Genomic DNA, 13,733 nt, shown 5'->3' with positions numbered 1-13,733 from the left:
TAGGACGTTGAGCTTGTTGATCGAAAGGTAAAGGTAATCCCTAGTGCTGCTGTGTAATGGGGTGAGCTCCCGTTACCAGTCCCAGCTTCTGCCAACCTAGCAGTTTTGAAAGCATGTAAAAATGCAAGTAGAAAAAATAGGGACCACCTTTGGTGGGAAGGTAACAGCGTTCCGTGCGCCTTTGGCGTTGAGTCATGCTGGCCACATGACCCCGGAGATGTCTTCAGACAGCGCTGGCTCTTCGGCTTTGAAACGGAGATGAGCACCATCCCCTAGATTAGGCAACGACTAGCATGTATGTGCGAGGGGAACCTTCACCTTTACCTTTACTGTACTTGTTTATAAGGGAAAGGAGAGTTAAGGTTTCAAAGGGAGAGGAGAGATTATGGATTAGGGTTTATTGGTGTAATTTAGCTTATGATTGATAGATGCAATAACCTGTATTCTGCTCTGGGAAGTCCTGGGGATGGGGTGGGGGGGGAAGGGTGGAGGGGAGGGGGAAAGGAGAGGAGGAAGGTGGGGAGATGGGGGGGAATTAAGTGGTAAAAAAATTTGTAAAACTTTTTCGATAAAAGAAAGAAAGAAAGCCCACGCAGGAAATGTAGTATTTTTTTGGGGGGGAAGACATGGAATTAAGTCACCCTGGGGGGGGGGGGAAAGAAAGAAAGAAAGACTTGCCAACAGCCACCTTTTCACCCCGGGTTGGATCCAGCCAACAAAAGTAAGAGCAGGTGGGAAGGAACCCGGGCCTGGGCGTTGATGGGAACAATAAAAAGTTACAATAAGCCATTGTTTCAGGCCAAATATGGCCATAAACCCCCGGTTCTAAAAATAAGAGGAAATTCCCCATGTGATGCCAGCCTTCTCAGCTGCGCTCCCTTCCTTTTAGGGCTCATGTTTCCCACAAGAAAAATGAACCAAAGAGTCGCTTGGTGAAAAGCGGGCAGCAGGCAGCTGCGGAAGAAACAGGGGTCCTTGCAAACCACCCACCCACCCCCCTTAAGGCAGTGCGAAGGGATGGAGGGTGGAGGTCTCTTCAGGGGTGCAGGAGGCGGGGGAGGGGGTGTCGAGAAAAGTAGAAGGTCAGAAAGATCCGATGGGGCATGCCACGGTCACCCCCACCCCCCCAATGCTCTGCCCCCCCCCCCCGGTTTGAGTGGGACATAAGTGGGACATGGCCTCTGGTGGCTCAGACTGCTAAGACAGTCTGTTATTAACAGCAGCTGCTTGCAATTACTGCAGGTTCAAGCCCCACCAGGCCCAAGGTTGACTCAGCCTTCCATCCTTTATAAGGTAGGTAAAATGAGGACCCAGATTGTTGGGGGCAATAAAAGTTGACTTTGTATATAATATACAAATAGGATGAAGACAATTGCTTGACGTAGTGTAAGCCGCCCTGAGTCTTCGGAGAAGGCGGATATAAATGCAAATAATAAAATAATAAAATAAAGGGAGATGAAAGACAAAACAGTCAAGCAGAAAATATAAAAGCTTGAAAATAGCTATAGAGGTACCGTATTTTTTTGGGGGGGAAGACATGGAATTAAGTCACCCTGGGGGGGGGGGGAAAGAAAGAAAGAAAGACTTGCCAACAGCCACCTTTTCACCCCGGGTTGGATCCAGCCAACAAAAGTGAGAACAGGTGGGAAGGAACCCGGGCCTGGGCGTTGATGGGAACAATAAAAAGTTACAATAAGCCATTGTTTCAGGCCAAATATGGCCATAAACCCCCGGTTCTAAAAATAAGAGGAAATTCCCCATGTGATGCCAGCCTTCTCAGCTGCGCTCCCTTCCTTTTAGGGCTCATGTTTCCCACAAGAAAAATGAACCAAAGAGTCGCTTGGTGAAAAGCGGGCAGCAGGCAGCTGCGGAAGAAACAGGGGTACTTGCAAACCACCCACCCACCCCCCTTAAGGCAGTGCGAAGGGATGGAGGATGGGGGTCTCTTCAGGGGTGCAGGAGGCGGGGGAGGGGGTGTCGAGAAAAGTAGAAGGTCAGAAAGATCCGATGGGGCATGCCACGGTCACCCCCACCCCCCCAATGCTCTGCCCCCCCCCCCGGTTTGAGTGGGACATAAGTGGGACATGGCCTCTGGTGGCTCAGACTGCTAAGACAGTCTGTTATTAACAGCAGCTGCTTGCAATTACTGCAGGTTCAAGCCCCACCAGGCCCAAGGTTGACTCAGCCTTCCATCCTTTATAAGGTAGGTAAAATGAGGACCCAGATTGTTGGGGGCAATAAAAGTTGACTTTGTATATAATATACAAATAGGATGAAGACAATTGCTTGACGTAGTGTAAGCCGCCCTGAGTCTTCGGAGAAGGGCGGGATATAAATGCAAATAATAAAATAATAAAATAAAGGGAGATGAAAAGACAAAACAGTCAAGCAGAAAATATAAAAGCTTGAAAATAGCTATAGAGGTACCGTATTTTTTGGACTATAAGACGCACCTACGTTTAGAAGAGGAAAACAACAACAGCAACAAAAAGTTTTTGGCCTCTTCCAGTTTTTTTTTCCCAGGCCTTTTCCAGTTTTTTTTTTTTTCAGCCTGTTTCCGGGGTTTTATGGGGAGGGGGGCGTTTTCGAGGCTTTGGGGGGGTGGCATTTTTGGGACTGGGTAATATTATTGGGTAATGAAATATCTGTAAGAAAACCACCTATCTCAGAGGGCACCAAGGACCACACAATCCTCCTCCCAATCTCACTCCCTCCGGCACTGATGATGTTACTTAGTTGGGTAAGGAAACGTGTGCAAGAAACCCACCAAGCTCAGAGACCACCAAAGGACCCCACAGTCCTCCTCCTCCCACTGATGATGATACCTGGCTAGGTAAGGAAACATCTGCAAAAAAACCCACCAAGCTCCGAGAGCACCAAAGGACCCGGTTATCTCGACCCTGAGCTACGAATATTCTCCTTTATTGGTAAGGGTCCTTGAGTGGCTCGGACTGCTAAGACAGTCTGTTATTAACAGCAGCTGCTTGCAATTACTGCAGGTTCTAGTCCCACCAGGCCCAAGGTTGACTCAGCCTTCCATCCTTTATAAGGTAGGTAAAATGAGGACCCAGATTGTTGGGGGCAATAAGTTGACTTTGTATATAATATACAAATGGATGAAGACTATTGCTTAACATAGTGTAAGCCGCCCTGAGTCTTCGGAGAAGGGCGGGATATAAATGCAAATAAAAAAACCAACCCTTTTTTTTTTCTTGTGACCCAAGCCGAGAGCAAGAAGCAAAAACGTCCCAAGGACGGTATCTCACAGGCTAACCAGAGGAAAGACTGAGAGAGCCATGGAAGCATTTCGCACGCCAGGCGTCCCTGCCAAGCAAAACACACACGAGTCCTTTTTGGGGACAAAGCGCCAGATCTTTTCCTGCCAGTAAGAATGGGGTGGCATTTAAGAGACGTCTCTAGGGAGCCAAGAGCTGGGGTGGGAATAAAGCACATTTGTGTGTGCGTGTGTGTTTTTACACAGAAAACTCCCAAGTCCTGCTAAGCTGGACTTCTGAGAAGGCGGCAAAAATTGACGCTACACAATTATTGCCCCAAGAAACACAAAAAAAGTTCCTAACCTAGAAAGGCAGGAATTGGGTTTATTTTTTTTTACTGCTTTGGGGGTCCTTTCAGTTGTTAGCAACGCAGGAAAAGCCGTTTCTCCCTCGGAAATAAAAAATCCCGACGATGGATGGTTGGAATGGCTTCTCGTCTCCGTTACCTGTCCAGAAGGATAAGCGCTGCCTGTTTAATTTTCCCTCCCGCATTTAGATAAACTTAAGATAGATTTATTTTCTTTTTAAAGGCTGGGATACTCCAGCTGGTCATGACAACCCCTTCCAGAACAGCTAAATACGGCTGGCTTTCAATGATGCACCAAAGGCTTGTTAACCCATCCCTATCACAAATGCAAAAAAAACAAAACAAAAACACAACCCCACAAAACAACACAATAACCCCCACACAGACGTCTTCGGAGACCCGGTTTTGGGGGCTCTTCTTGGTGAATCCCATCGTTCAGTCTGAGCCTCTAAAGCTGTGATTCTCGGCCCTACCGATGCGAACCACAACTAGAATGCGAACCCCCCCCCACTCTCCCACCCCACTCACCCACCCACCCAAATCCTGTATTTTCTCTCTCTGCTTTTGCTCGGGATCGGAAACCGCTGGAGGTTTTGCGGCTCTACCCCAGCTATGCTTGTCGAGCTCCGATGGATATTTCAGCCTCTCCCGTAGAAGCTTTGATATCCTCTTCCCTCCACTCCGCCCCCCCACAAAAAATGACACACATCCCCAGCATCAAGCCTGGCATAGGGGTATCTTCTTGCCCCTCCCCTATCACCTCCCCCCAAAAATCGGGGCTCTTTGGCTTATTTCTTGGAATCGCTCTGCGAGCAAGATGGGCGCTCTCTGGATTTGATCAAATAAATCGTACATCAATATTAAGGCAGGCCCCCAAACCCGAAACATCAGCCTCTGCCAAAGGTGTGCGGAGAGATTTTGGGACACACACACACATACACACATAGAGTGTCTCTTCTCTGCTCCCCAGGGCAGCCAGGAGAGCGAAGGGGATCAGTAACAAGAGTTGGAAGGGACCTTGGAAGTCATCTAGCCCAACCCCCCTGCTCTCACAGAAGATCTGTACTAGGGATTTGAACCGTGGAACTGCCGACCTTTCTGATCGACAAAGCTCAGCGTCTTAGTCCCCGAGCCTCATTTACGGTGTTTGGATCCAAGCACAGCCCTGGACCCGTGCCAAGTCTCTAAAATTTTAACGTTTTTTTTAAAAATGACACTTATGAAGGGTTCCCATAACAGGCAAGACCCAGACAAACAAGGTTAAGGCAAGAGGCAACGGCAGAGAATGGCCATGCGTTTTCTCTCCTGTTTTTAGCTTGAACTAAAGAAGTTGTATGAACCTGGCCATTATGTGTAGTTTTGAAAGGTCTTCGCAGCCATGTTAAAGTTTCTTCCCCTTGCCCAACGCAAACCGCCCTGAGTCCTTCGGGAGAAGGGCAGTATACAAATTTAATAAATAATAATAATAATAAATTCCCCTTCCTTCTTGGGGATAAACGGGCAAATGCTCATCTCACACAGACGCAAGCTCCTCCGTTCGTTCAAGCAGCGACCAAGAGAGACAAGCTTATCCTGCGATTTAAAGCTCGGTCATCGGGAAGCAAGTAATTAAAACATGCACTGGGGATCTGTTTGGGGAAAGAAAGAAAAAAGACCTAGCCAGATCTCAGTGGCCGGTCCGCAGATTTGGGGGGTGGGGGTGGGGGGAGACGGAGAAAGAGGCGAGGTTAAAGTTTGCTTGGCAAGCTGAACTTCCAGGATTGGCCTTTAAAATGGCAAGTTTTAAAAAAAATAAGGGAACAAGAAAAAAGAAAAAGGAAGACTTGTTTAAATTAAAACTCCCGTTTGGCACTGCATCCCGTTTCTTAACAATGGGCAGGCGAAGAAAAGCCACTCTTCTCGGGGGGGCGTGACAACCAATCCCCTGCAGCAATTGGTATTCGGAGGTAGACTGCTCCTGTTCCTAGCAGTTCCATATTAAACTTACGGACTAGCAGCCGGCTTCCCCCTTTGTAGTTTTCTTAGCTTGTAGCTTGTAGTTACTGGCATCTGGCAACTCTCAGCAGCCTCAAATCTAGTGAGAAATTGGGCCAGTTTCTCTCTAGATCAAAAGTGGGTATTTTGCAGAGATGGCTTGGTTGGTTGATTAACCTCAGCAATGTAGCCTGAATACAAAAAAACGTATTTTTTTTTCCACCCCAATGCAGGCAGTGCCTCAGATGTATCCTAGTAGAATTTGAATCAAGATTGAATACCTGGCTGCTTTCTTAAAATGGATAGGTAAGTACACCCAAACACACCCAAACGCACAATTTTGCATTTCACCGTTATCAAAACCGAGAAGCCTTTTTTCAACAGATTTCAAAACTTTCGGGGTTTTCAGTCACGATCCCAACCGTAAACATCGCCTTAACTCGGTTTTTCCCAAAGTTTTGGGGTTTTTTTGCTTTCCTTATCACAGCGATCAGGAACTTAGAAATATATATATATATATCGAAAGAGAAATTTGTTTTGAGAAACTGCCTCAAAACAAGCCAAAACAAGCCAAGCCGTCCCTAGGAACGAATGACTCCATGCCCAAGCAGCTGCCTTACAAAATTGAAAACAAGGAAAAGGAGAAAATAAATATTTTTTTTTCTCCCTCGCAGGCTTCAATAAATAAATAAATAAACAGAGGGAGGAGAGGGGAGGAAAAAAAAAAAAGGAAACACTTTTATTCAGTTGCTAATTTTGGTCTGCTCCGAAGTCATTCATTTAACTACACAGACGTTTCAAAAAAAATTCTTTTTTTTTCTTTTTTTTTTTTAAGAAAAATGTAAATACGGTACTTTTAAATCACAAATGAACAACCTGGTGAGACAGAGGGGAGGGTGGGGGTAGGTAGGAGGAAACCCCTAAAAGGGATGGGGGGGGAGAGAAGAGGAATAACCACGGTTATAAAAAACCCTAAGAGGAGAAAAGAGGACGCTGGAATTATTGGCTATGGGCGAGGCGAGTGGGGTGGGTGGGTGGGTGGGTGGGTGGGAGTGAGGGGTTGGAGGGGGACAATCGTTATTTGGACCCATAAGATTTTTGAAACATACTTTGGCATTTGCACGAAACAAATCAAAGAGAATACACTATTTAAACCACACTCCTGCACTTGAGACAAAAGAGCACAGATCTCCAAACATCAGGGCGAAGAGGCGAGGAACAACTGGAGGGTCTTTTGGCCGGCACTGGAGACCATCCGTTGAGTCACTCCAAGAAAAAGAGGGAAAGACCCTCCCTCCCCTCCCCTCCCGGTCAAAGTGGACTGTTTCCTGCTTCGCACCGGGGACTTGGAACCCAGAAACCCGGCAGCTGCCCCACGTGCTGGTGGAAATCCTTTTGAGATCAGTAGCGTATTTCTTTTTGCACATCTGGAGGTCCTGAGTTCGGGGAGAGGGGAGTGGGAGGTGGGGGAGAGAAAGCAAGCCAGCCCCCCCCCGTCAGGCATGACACCCGTTGGAAGGTCTTTTGCTGCGAGAGGCGGAGGAGTCCTTGGCCGCCCGGTGCCGGGCGCAAGGCGTGCAAAGGGCACCCGAGAGGTGCTTCAACCCTTTCTGAAAGACACTGTTGGACAAGCTGTAGATGATACAGTTGCAGAAGCTATTGCTGATGGCCAACCAAGTGGTCAGGAAGGCGGCCAGGCGGTTGTGATAAACCGAGGAGCTCTCCAAGAGGAAGTAGACAATGTAGGGGAGCCAGAGGATGTAGAAGACGCTGGTGATGCGCAGGAGGACCATGGCGTAGCGCTTGTCGGGGCACGGCTGCCCCTCGGATGCCTCCCCTTCCTGGGAGCTGAAGCGCACCCGCCTCTCGTTGATCTCCCGGGTGTGCTGCTGGCAGATGCGGAAGATGCTGAAGTAGGTGAAGCAGACCACCAAGGCGGCCGGCGCGTACAGCATGACCACGATGAAGAGGGTGAAGACGGCTCGGGTGTCCCAGAAGTCGGCGCACCACTGGAAGATGTCCCCGTGGTAGCCGGGCTTCCCCCACTCGAAGAAGGCGGGCAGGAAGACGGCGCCCGAGTAGAGCCAGAGCAGCAGGATGCAGGTGCGCAGGCGGCAGGGGGTGACCAGCGTGCTGTAGGTGAGGGGCTTGGTGATGGCGATGTAGCGGTCCAGGCTGATGCAGGCCAGCGAGGTCATGGAGACGCTCTTCAGCACCGAGACCACGTAGCCGAAGACTTTGCAGACCAGCGACTCCGGCAGGAAGGCCACCGGGTGGTGGAGCAGGGAGAGGGAGGGCACCAGGCAGCTGACGCCCACCAGCAGGTCGGCGTAGGCCATGGTCTGGATGAAGTAGCTGGTGGTGTGGTGGTTCAGCAGCGGGGCGCAGTGGAAGACGAAGATGACCACCAGGTTGCCCGAGATGATGAGGACGGTGAGGAAGACGATGATGATCACCTCCAGCAGGCAGACGTCCAGGTTGTCCGGGTAGCCGGATGCCAGCAGGCAGAAGGGCCTCCCGCCGCTGTCACCGCCGCCGCCGCTCCCGTTGCCGGGAGGGCTGCTGCCATCCAGGGAGGCGTTCATCTTGGAATGGCGCCCACGGGTCTCCCCCCCTTCACGCCGGCGGCCGCTGCCCAGCTGCTGCACCGGCTGTCATTGCGGCAGCTCCTGCGTGCGCGACGGCGGCGGCTGCTGCTGCTGCTCCTCGGGAAAAGGCGAGGAGGAGTGTGGCAGCCACCCGGGCATTGTCCGCAATGCTCCCTCTTGGCTCGCTGCTGCTGCTGCTGCTGCTATTGCCGGCAGCCACCGCCCCCTCCTCCAGCTGGGCTGGCTGGCTGGCTGGCAGCAGGCGGCTGGCTGCCGCTGGGGGGGAGCAGAGGTGCGCTGCTGCTGGGCGGCTCTCTGGCTGAAAGAGGAGGAGGAGGAGGAGGAGGAGGGAGGCTGGCGAGGAGGGTTGGGGGAGGGAGGGAGGGGAGGAGAGGCGGCCAGTGGAGCCACGTGGAGGCGGTTCCTCTTGGAAGCCGAGGGAGGAAGAAAGAAGGGGCGGTTTACAGCATCCCTCCCTTCCTCCCTGGATGCGCCAGGCGGCCTCCCCGCCCCCAACACTGCAGGAGAGGGGGAGAGGAGAGGGGGGCCAGCTGCCCACCAGCTTCCCACGATATCTGGAGGAGGGATGCTCTGGAGACTGCCCCCCCCTCCTCCTCCTCCTCCTACCTGCCGATGCTCCGAGGAGGACAAAGGCCAGCTCTTCCTAGCCAGCCAGCCAGGCAGGAGACGGTTGTGTGTCTGCCTGGGGCTGGCTTGGGTTGTGTGTCTGCCCGCTGCAGGTCCAGAAGGGGAGGAAAAGGCAGCGCAGCCCCTCGGTTGGTTCTCTCCACCCAGCTGGCTCTGCAGATTCGGGTGGGCGCGGGCGCGCCTGCGTGCGCCCAGGCTCCTCCAGCGCGCTTGCTCGCTCTCCACTGCACTGCCAAGCCCACCGCCCCTGCAGAAAGTTTCTCTTGGCGTGGGGGGGGGGAGCATCAATCAAACCCACCCACCTGCCCCTGCCTCTCAGCTCTGCCTAGGAGTTACGGATGCAGTTGGGAGGTCGAAATCTCTCCAACGGCCCCAAAGAAAGCAGGCTGGTCCCTTCAGATGGAAGGGAAGGGGAGGGATGCCAAGCCCCTCCCCCCCCAGGTAGCAGCCCCTCGGGAGGGCTGCTGAGAGAGGGACCCTCCCTCTCTCTCTCTCTCCCTGATGCATTTTGGCAGCCCTGACCCTCCCCAACCCAAAAGGGGGAAGCCGAAACATGGCACTCCCTTCCCCACCCCTCAGCCAAGGGAACGGTGCCCCGTCCTTGTGACCCGAGATCCACCAGAGTGACCCTTGCAGGAGTTTTGACGGGACTGAAATCCGGGCGCCTGATCCAAAGGTGGCTTCACAGAAGTAACACCAAGAACCCGGGATCCTGCTCTCTTTTGAGGGAAGCCTCTGGATTAAACCAGGATTCAGGTCTTCGGCTGCGCTTCCAGATCCCTTTAGCCCCAACGCTTTCTGTTCCTCTTTTATATATATTTCCACCACCCCCTCCACAAGTTTGGCAGGAATGGGAGAAAGATTCTGCTTTGAATATTCATAGCCAGGCGAGATAATCTCAGGACCGGAGCAGGAGCTCAGATTTAAGGGCCAGCCGAGAAGGGAGGGAGAGCTAGCTGGCCATCAGGCAGGATCCTTTGAAGCAACCTAGGTGATTCCTTAGTTAGCCATTGAAGAGAAGAAGGTTCCTTCGGAGCATCTCCCTCTCCGTCCTGCTCCTTCGGTTACCATAGAAACTGGCTCTTTTTCCCCGTGGAAACTCGGAATCCGAAGGATGGGAAAAGGCAGCCTCCTCATTTCTCTGCAGCTTTTCGGTCAAGAAATCCTCACGGACAGGCGGATGCGGGCCGGGTGGTGCAAAAAGCGAACCGCCTTGAATCAAGTCGATTAGAGACTGCTCCCCAAAAAATTTTTTAAAAAAAAAAAACCATTTCAAGGGGATGATTCAAGGACATTCTCCTAAAAACTGCGTAGAGAATTCTCCCAATATATATATATATCCCAATATATATATATATATGTATCCCCTCTTCCTGTTTAGTCCGGTGTGAAGTAGAAGTTTTTTCTGGCTAATGGGACCTTTTTCTTGGTTTGATGTTAAGTACGCACCTGAGTCAGGTGCTAATAAATGTGTGAATATTTTGTTGTTGTTAGTTGCGAAGTCGTGTCCGATCCATCGCGACCCCATGGACCACGTTCCTCCAGGCCTTCCTGTCCTCTACCATCCTCTGGAGTCCATTTAAGCTCAAGCCGACTGCTTCAGTGACTCCATCCAGCCACCTTGTTCTCTGTCCCCTTCTTCTTTTGCCCTCCATCGTTCCCAGCATTCGGCTCTTCTCCAGGGAGTCCTTCTTTCTCATTAGGTGGCCAAAGTATTTCAGTTTCCTCTTCAGGATCTGGCCTTCTAAAGAGCAGTCAGGGTTGATCTCCTCTAGGATTGACTGGTTTGTTCGCCTTGCAGTCCAAGGGATTCGCAGGTGTCTTCTCCAGCACCAGAGTTCAAAGGCCTCCATTCTTTGGTGCTCAGCCTTTCTTATGGTGTGAATATTTAGGAAGAAACAAAGGTGCCCCTAAGCAGTGAATCAACCTAGGCATAAAAATTACTGTCCGGTTAAAAAAATGCATCTCCGGTTTGTCCCGCCCCCCCACCTTCTCCTTCAGGTCAGAAAAAGACAAGATGATTTAGAAGACGGAAAAAGGAGGGATCCAGCCATCAATCAACCAACCAATCAATCGATCGATCGATCAGACTAGAGCTGGAAGGGACCTTGGAGGTCTTCTAGTCCAGCCCCCTGCTCAAGCAGGAGACCTTATGCCATTTCAAATGAGTGGCTGTCCAGTCTCTTCTTAAAAAACCTCCAGGGATGAAGCAACTTCTTGTGGCAAGCCGTTCCACTGGTTCGTTGTTAGGAAGTTTCTCCTTCATCCCAGATTGCTTCTCTCCTTGGTTAGTTTCCATCCGTTGTTTCTTGCCTTCTGGGGCTTTGGAGAATAAGTTGACCCCTTCCTCTTCTTTGTGCCAGCCCCTCAAATACTGGAAGACTGCTATCATGTCCCCCCTAGTCCTTCTTTCCTCTAGACTGGCCAAACCCAAATCCCACAGCTGTTCTTCGTATGTTTTAGTCTTTAATTATCTTGGTTGCTTTTCTTTGCACTTTCCCCCTCCCACAAGATATCAAAATTTATGAGACATTGGATCTATACAGACTGTAGAGCCTCCAGTTTTAATGGAAAGATCTAACAATAGTGGCCAAAATTGTGGAAAATTTTTGGGAAAAGTGTATTTTCTAAAACTAGCTAATAACGCCACTTTTTTTTTTTTTTTGGAATAGTACCATGAGATTATATATCAATGGAAAGATAATTGAATCAAGAATGTAATGCAATCGCTTTTATGAAGGATTTGCTATTAGCAATAGCCGTTAGAGGATAAAAGAAAAAAAGGTGAAACACGTAGAAAAAAACGAGATACACAAAAATGAACACCGTAGGAAAAAATGAGACATACAAAAATGATCACCACATGAGTTAATACTTTGTTGGGTGACCTTTAGCATGAATTAGGGACTTACAACTTCTTCCCATGGAGTGAACCGAGTCTTTTAGCTCTGCAGCTGTTACCATGTGAAACCAAGATTGAAGGATGGCTTCTATTAACTCGGTTTTATTGCTGGGTCGCTTCTGACTAACCAGTTTCTTTAGTCGGAAAATCCATAGATTTTCAACTGGGTGAAGGTCTGGGCTATTCTCAGGCCATTCCAGCCATGGAATGAGATTATCTTGAAAAAGGTGGTGTTATTAGCCATCAAACTTCAAAAATACACTTTCCCCAAAAAGGTTTCCACAATTTTGGCCACCACTGTATCTCCTGCCTCTCCCTGCAGCAGGTTAAGTCCACCCTTCCAAAGCCAAGGGAGCAAAATTTGCCAAATCATTTTTTTCAGATATTTGAATCGCAGGATCCTACGTCCACGATGGAGGTCAGTCAAAAGAAACACCAGCAAAGGTCTGCGATCCTGGGTTAGGTTGAGGACTGAGCCTCCTTTTACAGAAGTTGAGCTCTCGGGGCCTCTTCACTCCACAACTGATCCACTGTTGTGGTCCGCCAGCAGCCTGCGGAGCTGGTAACTGACTCGGACAGCGATGAGGCTGAGGAAGAGCCTGGGCCAGTCCTGGACGCTGGGGAAGGCCCAGACAAGGGCTCTGCGCCGGAGGCAGAGGTGGGGCCGGGGCCATCGGGGAGTGAGGTGCGGACTTCAGAGCCTCCGGAGACTGATGGTAGTGAGGCAGAGGAACAGGAGGAGCCTGTTCCTAATGCGCGCATGAGAAGAGCTGCCAGAAGGCAAGAGGGCGACTCGGGAGTAGGGCCAAGAGATGATTGGCCCCTCCCATAAGGCTTAAAAGACCAGCAACGGCGTTTGGGCTTTACTGGAAAACAACGTTGGTAGCTTCGTCTTCTTGCATTTATTTTTGTATCGGTGTCTTCTGAACGTTTGCCAAGAAAGGCCTTTGGCAGTTTGCCTAATTGGACCAAGGTTTGCGATAGGACTGAGGAATTTGTGTTGGGAGGAATTTGCTTTAATTTAGTTGAGAATGAAGTAATTCTCAGATGTTCTAATAAAGTTTGTTTGTTATTTCCACTGACTGAGTTTCCTACGGCCTACTTGGCCCTGGGTCACAACATCCACAGAGTCGTGTGAAGGTGTGCGGGTTTTTTTCCCCCCTTAGACTTGTGTACTGGTTAAATACAAAATAAAAAAAATCAGGAGGAAAAACAACGGCAGGAAGGATCTCGGAGCTGGTGCGAAGCGGCTTACGGGATTCCTGTGATGTGCACCATGCTATTTATCCAGGGAGCAAATGCGGAGAAAAAGGCTGGACGGGGCTTGGAGCAAAGAACCAGCTGTTAGGACCGAGGCGCGTGTTCACACAAAGGCCCCTCTCTCGAGGGGACGATGGAGAAGGATGGCTTTTCAGGCAAGGAGCACCGTCCCAGTAGAAGTTCCAGGAGTCCGTTGCTTACAACAGGTCATTTAGTGACCGTTCAAAGCACCGCAAAAGGCGGCTTCGGGCCGTTTTTCACACTTACGACCGCTGCAGGCTCATGTGATCCAAATTCAAATAGAATAAAATAACAGAGTTGGAAGGGACCTTGGAGGTCTTTTAGTCTTAAAAAGAGAGCTTATGCACCCAAGACAAGATCCTTCTGTGTCCAATCACACTTGGCCAATAAAAGAATAAAGAACGAACCTACTGAAGAACGCCAGCTAAGGACCTGCTGCTTTGTCATGGCCTACAGAGAGTGAAGCTTGTTTTTGAGGTTAGTTTGGGTTAGCGTAGGGCTGCCAACCTGTGCCACGTTAAAGACTTGGACTTCCGCTCCAAGAATGGGTTGAATTTGCCTCTTAAAATGGGCTGGCTTAGGAGGAAATTAAGAAGGCTGCTTCGTTTCCAAAGAACGTCTTCCCAACATCCTTCGAATAGAATAACAAAGAGTTGGATGGGACCTTGGAGGTCTTCTAGTCCAACCCCCTGCTTAGGCAGGAAACCCTACCCCCCACGTCAGACCAACGGTTGTCCAACCTCTTCTTAAAAGCTTCC

At 50.1% G+C, this 13,733-nt stretch overlaps 2 protein-coding genes across 3 annotated transcripts in view; both read right to left on the bottom strand.

Moving 5' to 3' along the window:
- RABGAP1 (RAB GTPase activating protein 1) overlaps positions 1-13,733 on the bottom strand; it is a 99,648-nt gene that overhangs the window by 44,730 nt on the left and 41,185 nt on the right. The gene's annotated exons all lie outside the window — the stretch shown is intronic.
- Positions 4,351-8,287, bottom strand: GPR21 (G protein-coupled receptor 21). Its single transcript, XM_058159279.1, has one exon. It carries the CDS (start codon positions 8,139-8,141, stop codon positions 7,053-7,055), a length of 1,089 nt encoding a protein of 362 aa, XP_058015262.1. The 5' UTR covers positions 8,142-8,287; the 3' UTR covers positions 4,351-7,052.

The sequence above is a fragment of the Ahaetulla prasina genome, chromosome 16 (assembly GCF_028640845.1).
Source record: "Ahaetulla prasina isolate Xishuangbanna chromosome 16, ASM2864084v1, whole genome shotgun sequence".
NCBI lineage: Eukaryota > Metazoa > Chordata > Lepidosauria > Squamata > Colubridae > Ahaetulla > Ahaetulla prasina.
Note: the sequence above shows the minus strand (reverse complement) of the source record. Positions and strands in the feature narration are given on the sequence as shown.

Bases quoted from the DNA above. Each gene is read 5' to 3' on its own strand.
- GPR21 (XM_058159279.1), bottom strand. From the start codon at position 8,141: ATGAACGCCTCCCTGGATGGCAGCAGCCCTCCCGGCAACGGGAGCGGC.